At 46.4% G+C, this 23,600-nt stretch overlaps 2 protein-coding genes across 13 annotated transcripts in view; one reads left to right on the plus strand and one right to left on the minus strand.

The window, feature by feature from the left end:
• The window catches only part of ADPRM (ADP-ribose/CDP-alcohol diphosphatase, manganese dependent), a 139,051-nt gene that overhangs the window by 115,210 nt on the left and 241 nt on the right, over positions 1-23,600 (minus strand). For 5 of the 11 annotated variants that reach the window (XM_059147348.1, XM_059147339.1, XM_059147341.1 and 2 more), the window contains exons 2-3: positions 18,584-19,201; positions 17,583-17,699 (exon numbers count right to left, since the gene is read on the minus strand). In XM_059147348.1, the coding sequence (XP_059003331.1) occupies positions 17,583-17,699; positions 18,584-19,201 (735 nt within the window). Of the gene's footprint in view, positions 1-13,365; positions 14,048-17,582; positions 17,700-18,583; positions 19,224-22,647; positions 22,737-23,189; positions 23,562-23,600 lie in introns of those variants that run through there. The other 6 variants (XM_059147344.1, XM_059147342.1, XM_059147345.1 and 3 more) reach the window with 6 other exon arrangements.
• TMEM220 (transmembrane protein 220) lies at positions 303-10,821 on the plus strand. 2 transcript variants are annotated; one of them, XM_059147353.1, is made up of 6 exons: positions 303-446; positions 1,065-1,094; positions 4,934-4,994; positions 6,901-7,024; positions 8,315-8,374; positions 9,909-10,821. In XM_059147353.1, the coding sequence occupies exons 1-6, from the start codon at positions 354-356 to the stop codon at positions 10,042-10,044; spliced, it is 504 nt and encodes a 167-aa protein (XP_059003336.1). In that variant the 5' UTR covers positions 303-353; the 3' UTR covers positions 10,045-10,821. The 2 variants fall into 2 exon arrangements, with proteins under 2 accessions (XP_059003336.1, XP_059003337.1); XM_059147354.1 differs by lacking the exon at positions 8,315-8,374.

Below are 23,600 nucleotides of genomic sequence, written 5' to 3' on the forward strand. Positions count from 1 at the left end.
GACACCACGCCTTCCTTCCTCACGTTTTGGGGAGAACCTAACAGAACAAGTAAGGCTCTAGTAGTGCCACCTCCTTATCCGGCGGCGGCAGCCAGCGGCCACTCAGCACCTGGGGACCAGAGAAAACGGCGCAGGACAGGTCGGTCCCAGAGGAAGCAAAGAGCTCTGCGGGTGGGCCCAGTCCCCGCCCAGGCACCCGCCCCTACGCCACGCCCCGCTCAGGGCCTTGTCCCGCCCAATCCACCCGCCTCCAAGCCATCGCCACGCCCGGTCCCCGCCCCACGCCCCCCCCCGCCCCCGCTCTGCGCCGATGCCTCGCCCGCGCCAAGCCCCACCCCGAGCTGGCGGAGCCCATGGCGCCTGCGACCGGCCGCTGGGCCCCGGTCCTGTGGCGGGCCTGCAACTGGCTCATGGCCGCGTTCTTCGCGCTGGCGGCTTTGGTGCAGGTCAGCGCCCCGGCCCCGGGAGGCAGGAGGTGGGAGGCGGGCGAGGGGCTCCGCGGGCTCTGCAGGACGCGGGACTAAGAGCTCCGCCCCCGGCCTGGTGCGCTGTGTAGACTTATGGGGCGGGCCGTGTACACCGACCGAGATTGGGGATTACGCCCCGGGGCCCCTACCCAGTTCCCTCCCCGAGAGGCAGGCGTGTCCACGTGACAGCCCGACCCCTCTGCCGTGCCACGTGCCGAGCCAGAGGAGCCTGGGATGGGACCCAGCGTGGTTCCGGCGAAGGCGAGGAAGCAGACAGAACCCGCTGTGGCGCCGGGACCCTCTCCGGTCTGCTCTGGGACCCCCTTCATAGGAGCTGTCTTTGTTCCTTAAGACTGGAGGCACGTACTGTACTTCGGTCAGCCTGTGCGGTTCTGTGCCCAGTCGTGTATGTGCTCAGCCAGAGCCCCCTCAACCGCTGTGACCTGCCAGACTAGGTCTTAGTCCCATTTTGTACCCTCGCTGCCTAGTGCAGCGTCTGGCACAAAACACATCACTGCGGTGGATCCCAGAGCAGGCCAAAGGGAGGGCGGGAGCACCACAGAATGACTGCTAATGCCACATGTTTTGGCGTTCCAGGTCAATGATCCCGATGCAGAACTGTGGATGGTGAGTATAAGCTGCTTTCCAACGTTTCCAGGAAATGCGCAAGGACACAAAACACGATTTTCTCTATTTGTTCAGCCTCCCTGCCTTATATACCTAAAAACTTAGAAACCAAATCATTTCCCTAAAATATCAGGGGAGAGGAATCAGAGTGGTGGGTAAGGTAAGGAGTGTGAGCAGTCAGAACTTTCCAGAGACATTAGGGGCATTTCAGCAGTACTCCCTTTGAATAAAAATGGGCCAAACAACGACACATTTCTGAAGACACACAGTAGACCTCCGAAGTCAACTGAGCCCTTCCTCATGAGTTTCTACCCAGAAACTCCTACAAACATTCGACCATAAAAATGGTAGGCTTAGGGTGTGCGGTTCTTGGAATTCAGTGAGTTATGTTTATAAAAAGTAATTAAAGCCCATAAAATCTACAGAATACATTTAACCAATGTTCTTGGTTGAGTTATTTGGAGAAGAGGGAGATCATTCCACACATTTTCTGAAATGTGTGGATTTTGTCTGGTTTCTTTCAAAACAGATACATAAGACTGTGTGGGATCACCAATGAGATGATTTTCGGCTTTGGAATAATATTGACTATACAGATTAGCAACAAATGAAAGCATTTGGATCTGTAAGGTAAAGTTCTGGTCAGTGTTTTTAGTGCAGTAGAACTCATTCTGACATTGCTTCTTGTCCAGACTCACATGCCCTTGCACTGAATCAAATTGCCTATTCCTCAGCACTCTGGTCTATATCCTGGGTTCCAAATGTTATTTCCCTGCAGACAAGTCTCCAATACCCAGCTTAATGTTGAATTTCCAACACTGACTTCTCGAACACACCAAGGTCCTACAGCATCTTTCCCTCCTAAACCGCCACCTCCTCCTGACTCAGTCATTTCTGTCAACAGCAGAATCATCCCCAGGGTCATCCTCGCTCCAGACCACAGGCATCCCTAACATCTCTTGGTTCCTTATTACCACCTTAGAGATCCTTTTAAAAAATAAAATGAAGAACAAAGCAATCCAGCAAAATCCAGTCTAGGTCTAGCTACTTATCTGTGAGGTACGCGTGTACTTGATCTCCCACTCCATGCTCAGGTGTCACAGCATGAATAATAATAGACACTGTGTCCCCACAGACATCCTCCCTCCTCACCAGTTTAACCCTCTGTCACCTCCCACATGGACTTCTGTAGTAGCTTCCTAATTCTTGGAGCTGCCTCTTTCCAGAATGGTCTTGGAAGCCCAATCCACCTATAATACTGTGTCTTGCCCCTAGAATTCCTGTATGTCATACCCACACTTTGAAGTCTGTCTCAAATGCTCTGTCCCTCAAAAAATCCCTCTACCTCTGTACCATAGGTTCCAACCGTCCTTCCTTTGAACCTTCTAATGCTAACACATTCTATTGTGTATTTGATTTGGTTCTGCACACTCCAGCTCCTTGGAGAACAGGGACCACTTCTTCTTGGTTGTCCTTAGGCAACCTAACACTGAGCCTCCCTAGGGCAGCCCTTCTGTATTGACTCTTGAATGAAAGCATGCACATATGAGCCAGTAGAATGTAATGGGGCTTGGGGACTTGAGCGATGCCTGACTCATTTTCATGTCCCCTACTTCCATCTTGCTCATGAAGGATGCCTGTATCAGGATGCATATGGGAGCAAATAACAGAAAATCTGACTAGCATCAGATTAGAATAGAGTCACTTAACAAGAAGTCCAGAGACAGCTGCTTAATGCTGACATCATCAAAGACTTGGGCTTCCTGGGTTTCTTCTCTGCCACCTCCAGTGTGTGAGTGATATATCCCCTCATGTCTACAGAATGGCTGCTGCAGCTCCATACATCATGTCCAGACAAGAGCATCCCAAGTAGGAAGGAACAGGACAGGAGCAAAACAGTTTTTCCTCCTGAGCTTTCTCCCCTTTTATCAGGGCGGAAATGTTACCCAAAAAGCCCTTCAGACAGTGTGTGCGTACCAATATGGTTTATGGTCTAGGACCCATCCTGCTTGGTCAGTGTCCACATATTGGCTGTTAAAATGTTCTGAGTATCAGCCTTGCCCCTGTAAGACTTCTTACATTTCATGGCTGGAGCATGATCACCCCTAGCTGAAGACACTGGGAAAAAAATATTGGCTTTTTCAGTTTTTATAATGGCAGGTGGACAAAGGAGAGAGACGTTAAGAATGAATGCCATGGCGGGGGTGCCTGCCTGCCTCAGTGGGTAGAGCCTGTGACTCTTGATCTCAGGGTGTGAGTCTGAGCCCCAGGTTGGGTGTAGAGATGACTTAATAAAGTCTTGGGATGCCTGGTGGCTTAGTCAGTTAAGCGTCTACCTTGGGCCCCCACATCATGAACCCAGGATCCTGGGATCGATCCCCCCATCAGACTCCTTGCTCGGCAGGGACCTGCTTGTCCCTTGTCCACACTGCCTGTCATTCCCCCTGCTTGTGCCCACCCTCTCACACTTGCTCTCTCTCACAAATAAAATCTTAAAAATTAAAACAAAATTTTTACAAACAAAACAACAACTACAAAACAAATGCCATTGTACTCAAGAACTATAGAGTGAATGAAATATTGTAAAATGATACTCTGGGTTTAAAAAAAATACACCAACATAAAAATAAAAGATCATGATAAGTGGGTTCTACTGAGTTCATTATTGAATATGTTGTGTATTATTTTACCTTATATACTAGAAACCATTATTTTCAGTCTCTTGGTCCTCAAAAAAATTTATCTTATTTGAGATAGAGAAAAGCATTTAGGGATTAACATGGCACAACTCCCATGAGAAACCACTGTTTAGTTCAAAGGGTTATTTTGTTCATGTGGTTATAACATAAAAGATATAAGAAAGTCTCAGATCCCTTAATCTGCTAATGACAGATATCTGATACATTTGAGTACACACTTTTAAAAATCTCTGCCAAATCTTTCTTACAGAGAGCACAGTTAAATGTTGTATGTTGTCTGTGTAACTTCTCTCTCTCTTTTTCTCTCTCTCCCTCCTCTTTCTCAGTGGCTAGTCATGTAGGTTTTCATTAGGAGAAAACTACCCCCTTCCTGCTCCAGCTGTGGCCCTCAGAACAATGGCAGCAGCGCCCCGTGGGAGCTTGTTAGAAAAGCAGAATTTGGGCCTTACCCCAGACCTCTAGAATCAGATCTACATTTTGGGGGTATAGCTTAGTGGAAGAGCATTTGACTGCAGATCTACATTTTAACAAGGTTTTCAGGCGATTCACATACATACTGAACTTTGGGAAGCCCTTGTCTTACCCCTCAGTAGCATGAACGCCTTCCTGTGAGAGATGACCAGACTTAGCAAATGTCAGTCCTGGCCCTCATTAGGGATGGAGCTGGAAAGATGGACACAGCATCTATAATCCAGAAGCCCTCTCCCCGGGATCCAGACAGACATGTTTCTGGAGTGAAAACCAATCACGTAACGTGTGTAGCTCTGACAATTCCCAAATAAGGGAAGACGTCAGATGTGCGTGTCACCGTGGATACAGTGAAGCGGCTGCGTTTCTTGGAAACCCACCACGTCTCTTACTCTGTTTGCTCTCGACCCACAACATGCTCGCCAGAGCAGGTCTGGCTGGAGCCCATCTGCCGAGCATGAGGCTTGAAAACGGCCTCCACAGGGCCTGTCTTCCCAACTCCAAAACAGCTTGTTGGCAGTTCCAGAATGAAGAGCCCAATCTAACCTAATGCAGACACTGTCGGTCAGTGAGTCTGGGGTCTCACCATCTTTCTGGGCTTCCTGGATCCCTCTGCACACCCCCCAGATCGGGCATACTTCTAACCCCTGTCGTCTCCCTCTTCGCTAACAGGTGGTGTACATGATACCCGCGCTGCTGAGCCTGCTTGTGGGACTTAATCCTCTTGTCACGGGTATGGACCCTGGATTCTGCACGGACACCGAGCAAATCCAATTTCTGACAATAAGGACAGAGTCCGGGAGAAAAACGGGGCCCTCCAGGTCTCCTCATTGCTGATACCAAGAGGGACTAATCCTATATTTAGATCACCCTCACCCATCTTCAGGCAAACTTCACAAGGACCTGTCACACCAAGACAGCCTTTTTAGCAGCTCAGAACCTGAGATCACTTGTGCTGGAGTGGAGCGGGGGTTTTGCAGTGTAGCCCACGAGAGAGAAGGGCTCTGGTCACACGCTGATTTCTCACGCTAAGGGAAAATCAGCAGCAGAGCGCAGACCATGTGTCTCTCTAGTCAGTGGCCATCAGGGTCCAATACCACTCCCAGGGACCACTTTCTTATTTTGAATCTATTCAATACGTGCATATATGGCCTGCTACTTATTTAGAAAAGCAGTTTATAATGTCCGTAACAAATGTCTAGGTTTTTATTCGTCCCTTTTGCTCTCCCTAACCTCCCTCTGTACCGTCATAGTACATACAGTGATTTACTGCATGCTTTTGTGTGTGTTTCCCCTGCGAGGCTGTAAGCCTCTTAAAAGGGGGTCCATGTCTAGCCCATCTTTGCCCAAGCCTTGCTGAAATACAGCCAGGAAGATGGTAGGTACTTAATGCTTGTTGAACGTGAATGAACGGCTATAAGAGGCTTTATCACATATTTTCCTGCTCCTTGGAATAAATATATTTATCTCCATCCATCCATCCATCTATCCCAGGTGGGTATACAGGTTTTAAAAAAAATTGCTTAAAATAGCTGGCCTACCTCAACGCTGCCTACCTCAACGCTGGGCGAAACATAGTGGCTTTAATTTTTAACAGTCCTAACTAAAAACTCTCATTAAACCTTAAGTTGGACAGTTTTATACCATAAAATGGTGTTTTATAACCCAAAAAAGTACATTTTACACTGTGTGCTAATATTTTCTTATTACTAGGGACTGTCAGTCCTGACAGGTTACTCTCCGCTGTCAGGAAAAGAGCACCCTGGCCAGTAGAGCTGTCAGAGTTCTCAGGGCCTTAGAGGAAAGACCAGTGATTCCCAGCTGGGTGGGGAAAACTCCTGTCCCCTGGATGCACGGGCTTAGTTCGGGCTCCGTTAGTTGCAGGCAAGGAAAAAACTCAAATGGGCTGTGAGCTACAAAGGAGATGTACTGGGACACTTGAGGGAGAAAGTCAGCGGTGCTGGCTTCACATGCTGCTGGTGGCTCAGAACTTGAACTTCCCTGCACCTCGCAGCCCTGCCATGTGCTGCTCTGACTTCAGCCCCAGGCCCCTAGATGGTAGCCTGGCAGCTACCATCAGAGTGTCACTTCTTAGTGACACTCCATCCAACAGAAGATAGAAAATGCTCCCTAGATGTCTAAGCAAAAGTCTCAGAACTGAGCTGTGGGCCCTGATTTGTCATCTGCTCATTTGGAGCCAGATCACGCTTGCCACAGGAATGAAATGCATTGGCTAATCAAGCTAAGGTTCAAAGGTCGGGGACACGTGACCTGGGTGTGTGGGAAGGGTGGATCCCCAAAGAAAATAAAAGGTAGTCATCACAGAAAGGGGACACATTGGGCAACCAAACACTAAATGTTCACCTAAGTTTATTGCTACTGCTTTAAACTCTGTCATGTCCCTCAACACAAAACTTAAAGAAACCTAGCTTTTTTTAAGGAGGCTCTATACCCAGCATAGGGCTTGAACTCATGACCCAGAGATCAAGAGTCGCACACTCTGCTGACCCAGCCAGATGCCACCCCAGCTTTTTCTGAAGGTTTACCTGAAAGCAGACTATGGCAGAGCAGGTACAAAGAGATCGTTTTTCTCTGGGATGTGATTCCAGGATTAACAGCTCCAGAATCTCTATTTTTAGGCAATTTTATTTGGAAGAGTATCTCCGCGATACACATATTCTTTTGTATCACGTGGGCTGTCGGCTTGGTGGGCCATCTCTGGCTTCACTCCCAACAGAGCATCTTGCATGAGGAAGAAGGCAGGTGAGCCGTGACTTTTGCTCCTTGGAAGGGGTGGAGTAGAAGGGAGAAATCCATTCCTCTGTAACCCCTTATCCACACCACGATGACTCAGCTCCCCCAACTGCACCGTGAGGATCAGGGGAGGTATTACCTCCTTGATAAGCTGAAGAAGCAGGAAATGAACCAGGATTCATACCCAGCACCGTGTACCACGTTCTGCAACCACAGCCAGAGGCAGTCAGCACGCAGTTGACCTTAGCTCCCTTACAATAAACGAGCAAGGACGCCATACAGTAATACTCCGTCCAGTCTCATGAGGTGAAAGCTCTGTCAGCACTCTGATTTAGTTGTGGTTCTGGCCAAAATCTCTACAAGTGTGATCAGCCAAATCAGAGGTCAGTATGTTAAGTCCACCTCTGTCAGCCTTGCCCTGCCACGTCCCATGCCATCTCCTCCCTTTGTCAAGGCCATGTGTTCATCACCTCTTTGCTCCTGACTCCCTGGCCTCACACATAGCCCCTTGTCCTTCCTGCCCATCCTGCTGCTAACACTGAGATCTAGAGATGTGGAAGGTAATCAGCCCTGGTGAAGTGTTACTTTGTTACAGGCCCTAATCCTTGGGAAACTGGAGAGCAAATCAGGTTGGATCTGCCCATGGGACCATCAACCCAATGGGCTGAATCACCTCCACCACCTTGAGGCCCACGAGTTACAGTGGTACCAGGGCCAAATAGGACTTTTCTACTCTGTGTAAAAGGTGTGTGCTTTTAACACACACTTCTAGAAGCATAGACCCACCCCAAAATCATTAGCCTGACTCATCTTACAAATCATTCCTCTCCCCTAAGATGTGATCCAGTCTTTTGCAGCAGGCGCTCCATTATTTATGGATCTGAGCTCATCCTGACCAACACAGAACACTCTAAAACAATGTAAAATTGATGCCTGATAAATCTGGGATAGTTTTATTGGTTGTACTATACTCCTCCCAGTGACCTGAAATAAGTGATTTATTTGTGTTTTCATTTTGTTGGTTTTTTGTTGTTGTTGTTCACTTAGAAGTTGGGGCAAAAGGATGGCGTTCACATCTGTCTCATAAGATGAAACTTATTTTCAGATAAGCCTTTAAAGTATCTGGAAAAAAAGGTAATTTTTGAGTCATAGCCAGACTTGAGAATATTCTGTAGATACTGTGTATCTTGAGGGAAGTCTTCCAATAACCAGCAGAAGCTAGTGGTCATGGAGAGAATGGGAGGATAGGCATCTCACTCATAGCTACTCCAAAAATCTGAACTGTGTGCTATTTTACAGGGAGCTGTTAGGTCTGCTGATTGTCACAGTGTGGATGGGCCTGTGTCACAGTTCATCCAAGTAAGTTTTCAACTTCATAGCTAAAATCAGATGTCTTCAAGGTTGGTCAGGTCAGACAGGCAAGTCAAAGGTAGCCTAACTGGAGAATTATACCTAATATTTAAGGGAAAAATAATGCCAACCTTTAACAAACACCTCCAGAGAACAGAAGAAGAAGAGACACTTTATAATTCATGTTATAAGAACAGAATAATCTTGATACCAAGACTTGACAGGAACATTTTAAAAGGGGGAGAGAAAGCAAAGAAATTATGAGGCAGTCTCACTTATGACTAAAGATTGAAAAATCCTAAACAAAGCATTAGGGAATCAAATCCAGCAATATATAACCCAACCACCAAGTTTATTCTAGGAACACAGTTTAACATTCAAAAACCAACCAGTGTTTTCTACTACATTAACAGAAAATAATAAACTATCAGGAATAAACTAACAGGAAAAAATAAACTATCTTCTCAATCTATTCAGAAAGAGCGTTTGGTAAGATTCATCATCTGTTCATAAGAGCTGTTAGCAGGTGTAGAAAGGAACTGAACCTGGGACATGGTGTCAGCACCAAAGCCTGAGACTCAGTGGTGAGCAGCTGAAAACTTTCCTTCTGAGATTAGGATCAAGAAAGGGTTAGCCCCCACTGCCACTTCTGCTCCACACTGCTCTAGCTACGATGGTAGCCAGTCCAATAAGGCAAGAAAAACAAATAAGAGGCACAACAACGGGAAAAGAAACATGTTCATTATCCAAGGCTGACATGATTGCATATGCCAAAAAATCAAACAGGGTCTAAAAAGTTACAGAGTGAGTGATCGCCACACACCGATCGCCACACACCGGGTGAATGTACCGAAATCAGCCACATGTTTATCAACAAGTAACAAAATGATTAAAATGATAAAAACAAAAAGTTAACCAGAGATAATAACATCAAGAAATCAGCTCCCTAGAAATGGGTAAAATCTCTATAAATAAGACTGCCAGACATTGTGGGAGAAATGAAAGAAGATCTGAGTAAGTGAAGGGATAAACCTGTACTGGTAAAAGGATAAACTAATGAAAGACTAGACTCTAGGAACAGGTCCACACACAAGCAGACCCTTGACTCAGGACAGAGGGAACAGGGCAGGTACAGCAAAGAAAGGCAGACCTCCGAACACCGTGCTGGATCAACGGAAGCCCACAGGGACGAACTTCCCTAGCTCACTTTCATAAACGTCAGTTCCAGGGGGATTACAGCTCTAAAGTGAGAAGCAGAATGGGAAGGCTTTTAGAGAAGATAACCCCATATCTCCAAGACCTTGGGGAGGAAAAGCTTTCTTAAACACGACACAAAAATCATTAGGAAAAGATCAATTTTAACACTGCCCAATCAATCAGTGACTTCAGTTCCTCAAAAGACAATCATGATGCGAGTGGGAAAAGCTATTTGCAACACATCCAAACAATAAAGATTTGAGCTAAGAAGGAAGATCTCCCGGGGCTGCCTGGGTGGCTCAGTCGATGGATTTTTATTGATAATAATTCCTGTGTGTCTTTATAGGAATCCAGTTGGTGGAAGAATTCAGTTGGCTACTGCCGTGGTGATCACTCTCCTCCCATTCATCTCTTGGATCTACATCTACATAAACAAGGAGATGAGGTCCTCCTGGCCAGTTCACTGCAAGACAGTAATTTAAATGAAGTCAAGAATTCTCCTCTTCAAATGAGTATTGTTAATCAATTGTTTACAGACATGGTTGTAAAGGGGCAATTTCCTAGGAGTTTATTTCAGGTAATTTGAGTGAATATTAGAAGGGATTAAAAAAAAAAAATTCCCAAGAACTTTTCAAGGATGCCTGCGACACAGCACGGGGATTGCATGGGACTGGGAAGAGATGGGGTCTGACATTCAGTCGTGTCAGTGTAGCAGAAAAGGCAGAACAAAGTTTCAGAAACAAAAATTCTAACTCCGCTTAATCACTATCTAAATGACTTGGGCAAATATGGGAACCTCCTGCTGGATATCTTTGTCTGTAAGACAGGATTAATGCCAGATCTCCTACTCACTTGTGCTGTTGCAAGGATTAAACTGCAAGTGCTTATAAGGGGCAACCATTGATTAAAACAGAGCAAAGCGGGATTTAGGTGACAGGACAGACACAGAGGTTCAAGAAAGGGCTGTTACCCCTGCACTGAATTCACTATATGGGACCAGCGCCATGCCATGAACTAAATTAGGATGTAAAATGAACGAGCGTGTCTTAGAAAGAAAGGAGAGGGTAGGTAGAATAAAGGAATTTGAGACCAAAAGGAAAGGGAATATAAACTACATTGCAAATAAAAAATAAGACCAAAATCTATACACATTTTTTTTGGAAATGAGTGTCAAAGGTAACCCTGGGGAGAAGACCATGTTGGAGCTGTACTCTCCAAAGTCGTAACTGGCAAGACCACAACCATGATGTGCGCACACACACACATGAGCACCTGAAATGTGGCCAGAATAAGGAAGTAAAATCTTCCTTTTTTCATTTTAATTTTAAAACATGTCAATTCAATTATTAGAAAACATAAATGTGTTTGGAACACTGAAGTGTGTTTGGAACTGGACATGCGAATCTACTTCTTTAACTGCAAGTTTTATACCCCAGTATAGATCAAGTATTTCCAGTGAGAATGTAGTATCAATGGATGGCTTATTAAGTATAAAATACATCCTGCATTTTAACAACATTGTACAAAAAGAATGTAAAATATTCTTATGTTGATTACATGCTGAAATGATATTTTCATATATTTGACTTTAATATAAAATATGTCATTAAAATTGTTATGTTTCTATTTACTTTATAAAATGTGACTACTTTTAAATTACTTCTGTGGCTCATGTCGTATTTTTGTTGGACAGTGATTGTTTTACATCTGCTAGCATCCACCTCTGGAGTCAAGATTCCATTCCATAAGATTTAGGAAATATTTCGCTCAAAAACTATGACTAACCAACCATATATCGGGTGAGTGGAAATAAGTTAGGCCATTTGTCTATTTTTATAGCCTTTAATAGGATATTAAGTATTCTATAAACACTTGCTAAAGGAGGTATGTATGGTTTTTGTTTGTTTTACACAATGGCCACTGGACAGGCAAAGTTCTCTATTAAGGTTTAGATGAAGGAAAAGGAAAGAAAATTCTAAAGCAAGTAATGTGAAATTTATTTTAAGGGTCAGTCAAGTACAGATAAAAAACCCCGTGTTCCAGGGAACATTTAGCTTCCATGATACCATTTGTACATTTGTTTTAATGTAACTACTAAAATCACACGTGAAAAAAAAAAAAACGGATTCACTTGCAAATTCTACTAGAATCTACCTATCCTCCAAGTAATGCGTGATTCTGTGCTTAAAAGACAGAAATGTTCCAATTTTTAAAAAAAGGGGAAAAAAAGGATGTTCAAAACATACTTTGCTCTGTACCTCCGGAATCACACTATGAACTCTGTGATTCTAATCCTCACAATCCCTTTGCTACGTCCCAAGCACTGCCTCCTGAAAGGGTCTCTGTTGCACAGATTGTTGCACACTCCAGCTCCCAACTGAATTCTGGTAACCTCGAGGTCTCTGTTATCCACGCCTCTGCCTCGCCACCCGTCTCTCTTCTTCCCTCTGGCACTCCTCTCCGTCAGCCTCTCGTTATATGCTGCCGGGCCTGAGACACAGATCTAATCACAGCTTCGCCCCCAGAAGCCTTGGCTCCTTACTGTCTGACAAGCCCAGTCCTAATTGTGGGCTCATCATTCAAGGCTCTTTACCACACAGGCCTGCTTCTCTCCACAACCGCAGGCCCCTTTCCATGACTCTTCAGAGCTAGCTGTCACTCCTAAATTCACATGCCCTTTAACCTCCGCTCACACTGTTCTGCCTGCCTGACAAAACCATTTTCCTCCTCCTTCAACTCATGATCAATCCCGTTAAACTTAAACTGCCCCCACCACCCCCTCCACACTCCAGGCCCTTCTTTACACATTCAGGGTCTATGCATGGTAAGGTCGGTGAATGCAAGGAGCATGTGACAGTCGCCTCTCTGGCGGAATCACGACCCTCAAGGATCTCCAGGCCCTGGTCCCCAGAACCAGGACTGTTACTTGCATCACAAAACAGACTTTGCAGATACAATAAAGCTAAAGATCTTGAGATGGGGAGATGAGCCTGGAGGTAATCACAACTGTTCTGATAAAAGGTAGGCGGACACAGAGGGAGGTTTAAAGAGGATGATGCCCTGCTGGTCTGAAGATGGAGGAAGGACCCCTGGGCCAGGAATGGAATGCAGGAAGCCAGCTAGGAAGCAGATTCTGCCATGGAGGCCCTGCAGGGGGGACCACGCCTTGAGCTCAGGGAAAACCATTCAGACTTCTGGCTTCCAGAACTGTAAGAGAGCATGTAAGGGCTGTCTGAAAATACCAAAGTGGTGGTCATTTGCGACAGCAGCCAGAGAACACAAACACACCTCTGCTCCCCCAGGGCTTGGGCACTCGGCAGGCACGCGGACACTGACTAGTACTGCTTTCACCTCTCCTGATGTTTTTAGGCCCTGAATCAAACCTTCTCTACATTCCAACAGTCCCTTTGCTATCTAGTAAGTGGTGCCACAAATAAGCCTTAGCACATAGGACTACCCAGTTAACGGGCCCCATTTGTCTAAAAAGGGAGTCAAGAGTAAATTCATTTACCCCTGTTGTCTCTAGCTGCTGCCAAACGGACCACACACCGGCAGGCACACAGCCGCACTGGCCCTTGGTCCTGCTTTGCTTAGAATCACAAGGCCTCCACGTGACTTCTCGGGAGGCCCTTCTCATGGCCTCACGCGGGAGACCACACGTTCACCTGTCAAAGAACTTCTTTGTGGTTTACACAACAGGGATACAAGCCTACAAATGCACAAACAAACACGACAGGTATTTGGAGCAAGAAACATCCAAAGTTCATTCACATGGCAGGATACACAGAGAAAGCTTACCTGAGCTGGTTTTATTTTTTTATTATGAATTTTAAGGTACATGTTAATACAGGGATACATCCTCCTTGTAAACAGTAAAAAGTTTCAGATAAGGCTAAATGAAGTCAGTTTCGAGAAGTACGCCACCCCCTCTCCTCCCTGGGTGACTCAGGCGGCTTGCTTTCATTCATTTTGTTTCCAATCCTCGGCGCTGGATAGATTACCCAGAAGTGACATTTCAGCATATCTCATGAGCTTGTGCACACTGAGGCCATAAATACATTTTGTTATGCAAATAGAAAACTACACAATCAGCCTGAGGACCGGGGGAGGGGAGAGAGACACACAAACACAGCGCTCAGCCACCACTCTCCTTCTACAGCCGTGTACAAGATAAATCAGACTAAAGCTGGATTTCCCGCTTATAATTCATAATTCTGTCTGGAACTCTGCCTCTACCTTTCAGCACCATTTTGTCAGGATAGACATAAACGGTGCCGAAAGCCTGGCTGTCCGGAGCCGTTTCAATAACCCCTTCTAGATTGATGTGGTGCACACCGAAGGGGTCCTCACAGTAGCCACCATCGTGAGTGTGACCGGCGAAGAAACACACCACACACTTGTGAGACCAAATGACTGCCAGGGCGTCTCTGTAATTCCAGGCCAGGCACACACTGTCGGAGGCCTCTGGGTAAATGGGAAGATGGCCTGTTAGTTAAAGAGAAGAAGAGTTATGAGCCAATGAGGAAATGTCTCTTTCATCAAAATAAATGGCTAAAAACTAGTACTTAGGAAAAAAAAAAAGGGATATTGCTACTTATTTCAAATAAACCAGAGAGAAGAACTAGATCATCTCCAGCCACATTTCTGTAGCATACGGAAGGGGGAGGCAGTCCACGTCCACGGGGAGAGGCCACTGTCCAGGCAGAACCCCTGAGATCCCTATGGCCTAAAACATCCAAAGAGGCACAAACACAGAAGAACTGAGGGCGTCCCATGCACAATGGCGAGCGAGGGCGGCTAGGAGCCAGGCAGATACCATGCTAGAGTCTCTTGGTTTTTTTTGTTTTTTTTTTTTAGATTTTTTATTTATTTATTTGACAGAGAGAGATCACAGGTAGGTAGAGAGACTGGCAGAGAGAGAGAGAGAGAGAGAGAGAGAGAGAGTGAAGCAGGCTCCCTGCTGAGCAAAGAGCCCGATGCGGGACTCAATCCCAGGACCCTGAGATCATGACCTGAGCCGAAGGCAGCGGCTTAACCCACTGAGCCACGCAGGCGCCCCCCATGCTAGAGTCTCTTAACATGAGTCTCTTAAACATGAGTGCTGCGTACACAGAAAGAGGTACTCCTAAATTTAAAACAGTTTGGAGGTGGGTCATGGGTTATAGGTCATTTAGGCACTCAGTGCTTTAAAACGGATTTAAACACCTCCGGGAGCCAGAGCCATTTTACAGATGAGAATGATGAGAACAGCGAGGTAGAGCAGGGAGGTTTTATACTTGGACCCACAGGACATACGTGGAAGTAGAATGAAGAGGATTTCAAATTCCTGACACCAAGACACACAGGAAATCACATCATGTCTCACTGTGGAGCGCAGGCACAAAGCTCCCTCCCTCGGCTTTGCTTCTTGCCCTGAAATCACTTTCCTATTTTGGTACTATTTATTTGTTACCGACGTTTATTCTGAATTTTTCTTATGAGTATTTTTACTGTTTAGTATCAGTTTGTAATACAAGTTACAAAGGAGGGTGTTAGTGATCCCTAAAGAGTCAAAGGCACCAGAAGAACTTATGAGTATGCACGAGCGCGCGCGTGCGTGTGTGCGCACACACACACACACACACACACCACGACCACACTTGAAGTCGTGATGATGGCTCAGGGTTCAAAGGGGCCCGTGACTCTCCAGATCAAAAGGTTACACTGGATTCCTCTGACACAGTGACCTGCTCCCCGCCGCTCCTTGAAACACTGGGCTGTGGGGACACCACTAGTCACCCACGTCTTCCTCCAGCCTCAATGGCCACGAGTTCTCATTCCCCTCCATGGGCTCTGTGTCTCTCCACTTCCTACTGGAAGTGCCTGAATGCTTGGACCTTGAGCTCCGCTTCCCTACTAACCCCTAAAGGCCTGGTGATCTAGTAATTTCTCAAATCTAGTAAAGTGATTGGTGACCTAGTGAAGTCTCGAATGTCTTCAGGATTCTTTCCACTCCCACATGTTTATACCCAGCCCAGACTCCCACTCAATTTCAGACCCAACATCCAAACTGCTTTCTCAGCATCTGCACGGATGCCTGACAGGCATCTGAAACTTAACCTTTTCATGACCAAACCCCTGAATTCCCCACCACGCACCCACTCTTAAGGCAGCACCCTGTATGTCAGCGAACAGCGTGCGAGCCTTCCAACTGCCCAGACAAAACCCCAGAGGTGGGGGCAAAATGACCTCTCAATCCCCAAAACGCAAAGTCAAAGTGCAAAGTAAAATGAAAGATAATTGCTATAAGCCATTTAAAACTTAGCTACAGATAACCTGACACACCCAGTTGTCAAAGATTTGTTCATCCAGGTTCTGAGCTTATAGTGAAAGAGGAATTTAAGAGGTGGCTAATGTAGACAGGGGTGCAGATGGAAGAGGAGATGGGGGAATCCAGGACAGGGTAGGAAATGAGATGGGAGGGACTCAAGTCTCAGCCAAAAGCATGCGCTGTGACATTACTAGGTCGTTTAATCTCTCAGTCTCCGGATCTCTGAACTGAATGGGTTGATGGTATGACCTGTAGTCCCTCTCAGCTCTAGTATTCTCTGAGGTGACAGGCACAGCCTGGCAGTGGGAAGCCAAACAGCAGAGACAGGTTGGGAAGTGTTCTGGTTTCAGGCCATCTACGGTAGACTGCAAGAGGGTTACATCGCATTACACCTGCTGGGCGTCCCGTACTCTCCAAGCCTGGAAGGACACTTCAAAGTCCCACGGCAGCACACACACTCCTACTCCCATCTACCTATTTGCCCCACGTCACGGAAAGATTCACAAGTATTTACGGAAGCATACTTTTAGATCAACTATCAGAAGAGATTGTCGCTTTTAAGGGATTTTCCCGTTCGTAATTCCATTTGTGCCATCCAGAGAAAAACCACAGTTTGTAGGCTCCACATTTACCCAAACTTACTCAGGTCCCATCCTTGGGATCCCAAGCACGGTCTTCTGTGCCATTTGGCCACATCAGTTCTAAAGCGAGGGTCTACACTCAGTGCCCAAAATGAGTACACCAGCTATGCTGCAAATCCAAATTCAGTACCCCGTGTGTGCACACACGCACACACATGTGTGTGCACACCTGCAGCTGAGTGAATGTTAAGCACCTCCAGAGTCCTATGACCTGTGATGACAGCATGTCTGCAAAAGACGATTCTACGTGGAAATAACAGCAATCTCGTTTCCTCGCAAACACGTGGCAGAGAGTCTAGAACTGAAGTTCTCACTGCCAGGTGAGTCGCTAACACGAGTCCCGTGACCAGCGTTGCTTCTAACTAGACAGCAGAGGTCCCCAGCTGGCGGCCACCACACTGAACAGCAGGTCTCCTGAGGCTGAGGCCGGGTATGGGGTCTGGCCTGAACTGCTCACTCATGTATCACACTTGACCCATGAACAAGGTTGGAGCCACGCGGGTCCACTTATCCATACATTTTTACAGTAAACACAGAAAATACGGTGAATGTGTTTTCTCTTTTTATGATTTTCTTAAGACATTTTCTTTTCTCGAGCTTATTTATTGGAAGAAGACAGCATATAATACACATAACATCAAAATATGCATCAAACAACTGTTATCCGTAAAATAGTAGTAGGCCATTTGGAGTTAAGTTACTAGAGAGTCAAAAGTTGTACGTGGATTTTCGACTGTGTGGGGGCTGGGGGGGAGCACCCCTAACCTCCCCCATTGTTCCAGGGTCAACTGTACTACATGAAACGGTTCCATGTGCTGAAATTCTACTCAGAAACCTAAAAGGCCAATGTACAGGCACTAATACATGGCAAGATGCTTTTTTTCTATTTTACGGTTCTTTCCTGACTCAGCTGTAAAAGTCACTCTCATACTCAGGTTCTCAGTAGAGAAAGGTAAGCATTCACTTGACAGCAGAAGGACATCACGACATAAATACCATTAGTATACTTTCGGGCCTCACTTTTCCGTTCTCTAAAAGGCTGGCATGATCAAGTAATTCAAATACTTACTCACAATCACCACCTTTTCCTGGTTTGTGTCAGAGAATGTGAGAACTTCATTCAACCAGTTCAGCTGGTCTTGGCTGAATCCTCCATTAAACTGGACAAACTGGGGCTCAGAGAGTCCTGAAATGAATGCAGTATGTCAGACCCACCTGATGTCCACTTTTTCCTCCTTTGGGCACACACACTTGGCTAATGGGGGCATGCCTGCACTTTTCTGTAGGAATGTGTGGCAGCAGTTGACTTAAAATAGGAAACCACAAGAATTTAGAGCAACAGACAGATAAATGGCCTGTATCCCACTCCCCTGCTTACCCCACTAGCTCCGTGTTACACTGAGAACAAAACACAGGCTCCTGGCTGTGTCCACAGGGCCCCACAAGTCACCCTGCGCCTCGCTGACCTTTTCCTGAGCCCTTTCATGATGCTAACGTGTCACTCTGCTCAGCACCTTTCCATCTGCCCTACCTCTGTCCTGAACACTCCACCCGCCCCGCACTTCCTGAGGATGACTCCTCCTAATCAGTTAGGTTTCTGCATAAATGTTTTTCTCCCTTGGGGAGGCCACCTCTGACCGGCTAAGCTAAAACACTAGCCTGAGTCTTTTACTTTAAAGTTACACATCATTTTCTTGGTAGCATTGATTACTGTGGATGGAATTCTATTGGTTTCATTTATGGTCTGTCCTGCCCGCCTACTTATCTTGCTTTCTCCACTCCTTCCATTAAAAGAAAAACAAAGGTGACACTGTCACCCTTGCTCTGGCTCTGGAGAGCCAGCCCCTGAAAAAGGGCCTGCTCAAAAGTGGCATTCAGATGCCCATTAAATAAATGAATCTTGAACTGACAGCAACCAATCCACGCGCCATGAGGCCTGTGAGAAATCCTGACCCTGAACAACAGCGACAATATACTTTTACCTTAATCATCCATCTTCCTGCTGAATAAAAAGTAGCTGAAGAATGGAAAGACAATGTATTAGACTCTCAGCTCAAAGGAATAATTCACCTTGCGGACTATTCAACTCCGAGTTTGGATTGTGTTCCCTCAGTATCTTCAGACACTGCTGGTATTTCGGAGAGGACTGATCCACGCCTAAGACGCTCAGGTCGTAAGCATCCAGTAAAATGAACCGGAACTGGGGGAAGGGGACAAAGTGATAAGCATAGTAATCCTCCGAAGGCACAGTCTTGGGATCATGCACAATCCGGTCTTCTAGAAACTTTGTGTTAAGTTTAGAATTTGTTAGGTAGTTTCTGCTGAAGTTATAGAACTCGTGGTTCCCCCACGTGTGATGAACGGGGACTTTGAGCATCTGGAAAGTGTTCATAACAAGTTCGAGCGACTTTTCGGACACTTTGTATTGCGCATTATATCCGTCAATGATATCTCCCAGCTGAAGCACGCAGCGGGGCGGGCGGTCCTCCGTATTCCAGTGTTCAATAGCACCCCGTAGGTGAAGCAGACTGTGTCTGTAGTATCTCCGTCTGTTTCCTTGGAAGTTATAGCCATCTTCTAAATCAGCGTATTGGATATCTGCTATCACTCCAAAGGAGAAGAGAACTTCCGAATTCTCACTCAGGGTTCCAGGCTCGGGCTTAACGTCCATAACCTCCAAACGGGTTTCTAAACAAAACAGAGAACATAACTACACTATAAACATCTTACTTTTCTAAATGGGCTGAAGAGGATGGTAAAGTATTAACAGTTAATCGACCAGGTAGTGTGATACAGAGAAAAGCACATGGGTCTTAAAATCTAATTGCCCTACGGCCGAAGTCCCAAGTCTTTGAAAAAGTTCAGTGTTCTCATCTGTGAAATAACCTCTATTCTTCAAAAGAATCATTTACAAAAGGGTATTATCTTGTTAATGAACAGGCATTCTGTCAAATTCACATCCGGTAGAACTTGTAATGTTTAAGAAATATGCACGAGTTTTTTATACATACACACACACATAGAGTACTTTCTTCCACAAATACCGAAACAATTCTATCAAAACTTCAGGATTCTTTTTATAGAAAGTTATGTATTATACTCATTCACTGTACTTCATACATTAGATTCCTGCTACAGATTATTTCAGGCTGGATCTTTTGTCTTCTTTGGTAGGTAGGTCACTTGAAAGAACTTGCTTATATTTTATATCCGGGATAACAGGGGGAGGCAATGAAAAAGGAGGAGAATCATTTTAAACAAACAAAAACTAAAATATTGATGTGACTATCTTCATTTCTGACAAATAGTTCCTGGTTCTTCGGTGGTTAGATTCCCAACTGAACCAGCTTTTTGTTTTTTTTTTTTTGTTTTTTTTTTTTAAGATTTTATTTATTTATTTGACAGACAGAGATCACAAGCAGGCAGAGAGGCAGGCAGAGAGAAAGGAGGAAGCAGGCTCCCCGCTGAGCCGAGAACCCGATTAGGGGCTCGATCCTAGGATGATGAGATCATTACCTGAGCCAAAGGCAGAGGTTTTAACCCACTGAGCCACCCAGGTGCCCCAAACCAGCTTTTTAAAATCTGAATATTAACTACTCTGTCCCCAAAACCAAAATGGAAAATATATCATCTTTTCTTCTCCCCCGTGATCTGCCACACTAGCCAAGAACAAGGGATTTGGACCTGAAAAGCTATTATTTTACTAGACTGTTTACAATCTAAATTTATAATCATTTCTAATGCCTCAAAAGAGCTAAGAACACTAATGACTAAAAATAAAAACCAGGGGCGCCTGGGTGGCTCAGACAGTTAAGCGTCTGCCTTTCGCTCAGGTCATGATCCCAGGGTCCTGGAATCAAGTCTCATGTCATGCTCCCTGCTCAGCAGGGAGTCTGCTTCTCCCTCTCCCTCTGCCCCTCCCCCTGCTTGTTCTCTCTCTCTCAAATAAAATATTTAAAAATAAACTAAAAACTATGAACCTAAACGATCAACCATTCTTACAAAATCTAGAGTACTACACTGTGCTGTGGGATGGAAGCATATTAAACCCTTGTTGTTTCTGAAACAGCTTCATGTGGCATTTCTAAAATTAATTCCTGACTCCTGGTCTCCAGTAGCCCACTACAGCTCCCAAGTTCTCTTCAATCATCCGCAGATACGTGAAATGCCTGCTGACAGAGCATCACTGGAGGTGACAACTCCACAGCCAGCAAGAGGGCCAGATGGCAGTATGACTTCCTTGAGAATGAGAGGCTTCTTTTCATTCCAAAACTGTTGTCACCAGGGATCCACCCAACTAGGAGCTTCGGCAACTTTCCTTTCTTCCTTAACCAGGTTGGGTATTACTAGCGCTAGCACAGGAATAAAGCAGCATTAGAAAAAGGCTGGAAATCCCAAAAAATGGCTTGGTGTTCTGACACTTTTTTTTTTTTTTTTCATTTGCTTGTTTCATCCTGCAGTCCCCATCTGAAAACCCAGTAGCTATCATGCCAGCCAATATGCCTGCAGGGTGGCTCAGATCATCTGATTTGAAACGTGGAGAACTCAAGATACAGTAAACTTAAGACTCATCTAAGTTAGATGAAAACCTGTAGCCTTACTAGGTTTCAAAAGTTTGTGATTCAAAGTACAATTAATAAGAGAGTCCAACCAGAAGATAATTGGGTACATGTATCACTGGAACATTATTACCAAGCTTAAGAGAAAACAGTTTCTTGGGAGGCTTTTATCCTTTGCCAAATGAGCTTGCTTTCGTCTGTAAACTCATGGCTTTAAGGTGATAATCCATACTGTGGATCTCCTAAGGGGAGCTTTTGTCCCAATTAATTTGATCTTCTAGGAGAAGCTATTATTTGTGCCTGCCTAGCCAGTATTCATTTCCTGTTCTTCTGGTAACAGCACCTCTGGCCTCTCCAGGCATCTGCACATCTCCGTGTATCTGCTGTGACCTTCACCCCCCTGGCTGCCAAAAGGGCACACACGTGAGCCAAGCCTGGCCCATAAGCACCCAGTTTCTCTCTGGTCAGTTGGGGGTAAGCATAGGACCCACACCGGAGACAGTGAGCAACAGCTCAGGGACTTTTGCAGCAACGACTCGTGCGAAGCTGACGACAAAGGCCAGAGCCGCTGGGGAAGGTTACCTGAGAAGAAACCCAACCTGGAAGGAAGCACATTTGAATGATGCAAAGAAGTCAAGTCCTGGAAACATGACTTGAACACCTGGATCCATCCACCTGTCTCTGCTAGAACTGCTCTCAGTCATTCGGTTCTCCTCTGGGGCACCGGGTGGCTCAGTCAGTTAGGCATCCCACTCTTGGTTTCTGTTCAACTCATCATCTCAGGGTCATGAGATTGAGCCTCGCATTGGGCTCAGCGCTCAGCAGAGTCTGCTTGGGATTCTCTCTCCCTCTCTCCCTGACCACCCCACCTCGTGCTCCTACACGCTCTCCCTCTCTCAAAGAAGTAAAATCGTAAATCAATCAATCAATAAACTCACTCTCCTGTGAGTCAAGCCAAACTGAATTGGCTCTAAGATTCCTGTTGTGTTATGCAAGAAGTCTCATCAGATACACTTTCCACTGGAACACTGTTCAATTTAGAGAAACTCAGGGGTAAATGAAGATACGCCGACCTTTTAAAGAAAATTAAGCAATGTGCTGAGAAGCAGCCAAGGCCGTACACTTCAAAACAGTAATGTGTTTTGGGGTAGAAAACAGATCTGTAATGTCAAAGACATATGGCTTTTGAAAGTAAGGCTAAGGACAGGGAATATACAGTTTTATGAAATAAAGAAATTATTTTTTAATATAGAAGTGCAAACTGATACTGCCAACTGTTAAGAGAAAGACAGGAAGCAAGGACCAGGTAAACGAATTAAGGATAAAGCTGGTAAAAGAATCACTTTGGCAAATGAAACTTAACAGACCAGCTAAAAACAACGCCATATTTTAATTTATATGACTGACATCATTAACATCCAGCGGGGGCAATGACAAAGGTGGACAAAAACTGCATATGCCCATTGCCTGAACGGCTAAAACACTTTGGCGTCTTTCTGGCAATTTGAGAGAAATCTTCTCCCAGGACAAAGAAATACACAGATACTGTTTAAAAAAAAAAAAAAAAAATCTCACCCCCGGGTAACCTCAGGACAGAAAAATTCGTTTGAGAACGATGTGAAGTGCACCAGGTACTTGGGGGCAGAACTTCCAGAAAATTCCAGCTCAACTCGGGAAGGAAGAAACATGGGTCTCAGCAGAGTCCAGCTCGACTGTTGGGCAGGGGCGCACTTCCCTGGCCAGTTATGCCAACTCAGAGACACAACGGGCTCCGGTCCCACAAGCACCGGGGCGCGAGCTGCTTCTGCTCACGGGAAGCTCCCTGATCCTACCGAGCCACGCAGGAGCGGAATCTGAAGTTAGGGAAGAGAATTAGAAGGCCCTTTTCCTTCCCCGCAGCCCCCCACCCTGTTTTTGCTGCTTGCCGAGCCAGCGCGGAGGTGGGCAGGGGAGACGTTGAGGGTGCAGAGACGGGGAGGAAAACACAGGCACAGAGGATGCGCGTGCAAGCTGCACCTTCGCCAGCCTGGAAGGAGCTGCCCGCGGATGCTCCGCGCCCACGAATACGGGGCTGTCCCCGGGCGAGAGACGCGGTCCCAGGGACCTCATCCCCACACCTGAAACGGCGGCGCCGAGGGGAGCCAGCGAGAGCGTCCAAGGCCGCGGCGGCCCAGCCGACAGACTTGGGGAGGGGACAGGGCGCAGGACCGGCGAGTTCGTGGGCGCTGCTGCTCCCGGCGAGGTGACAGCGCGACGCGGGAACGGCTGGAAGCGCCCGGCGCTCACCTCCCAGCCCCTCCGATGAACCCTGCGAGCGAGTCCCGAACGGCCCGAGACTGCGTCAAGTGCAACAGGCCCGCCTGCACCCCGGGAGGGAGGCGGCGGGGTTCGCGCCCTGCGGCTCCGGGCGGACGGCGGGGCGACGCGGGTGGGGACGGGGAGCGGGGAGGGGGAGGGCGGCTCTCCCGCCGGGGCCTCCCGCGCCCGCCCGCGCCGCCCGCCAGCCAGCCGGCGCCGCGAAGCCCCCG

This window comes from Mustela lutreola, chromosome 15, assembly GCF_030435805.1.
Source record: "Mustela lutreola isolate mMusLut2 chromosome 15, mMusLut2.pri, whole genome shotgun sequence".
NCBI lineage: Eukaryota > Metazoa > Chordata > Mammalia > Carnivora > Mustelidae > Mustela > Mustela lutreola.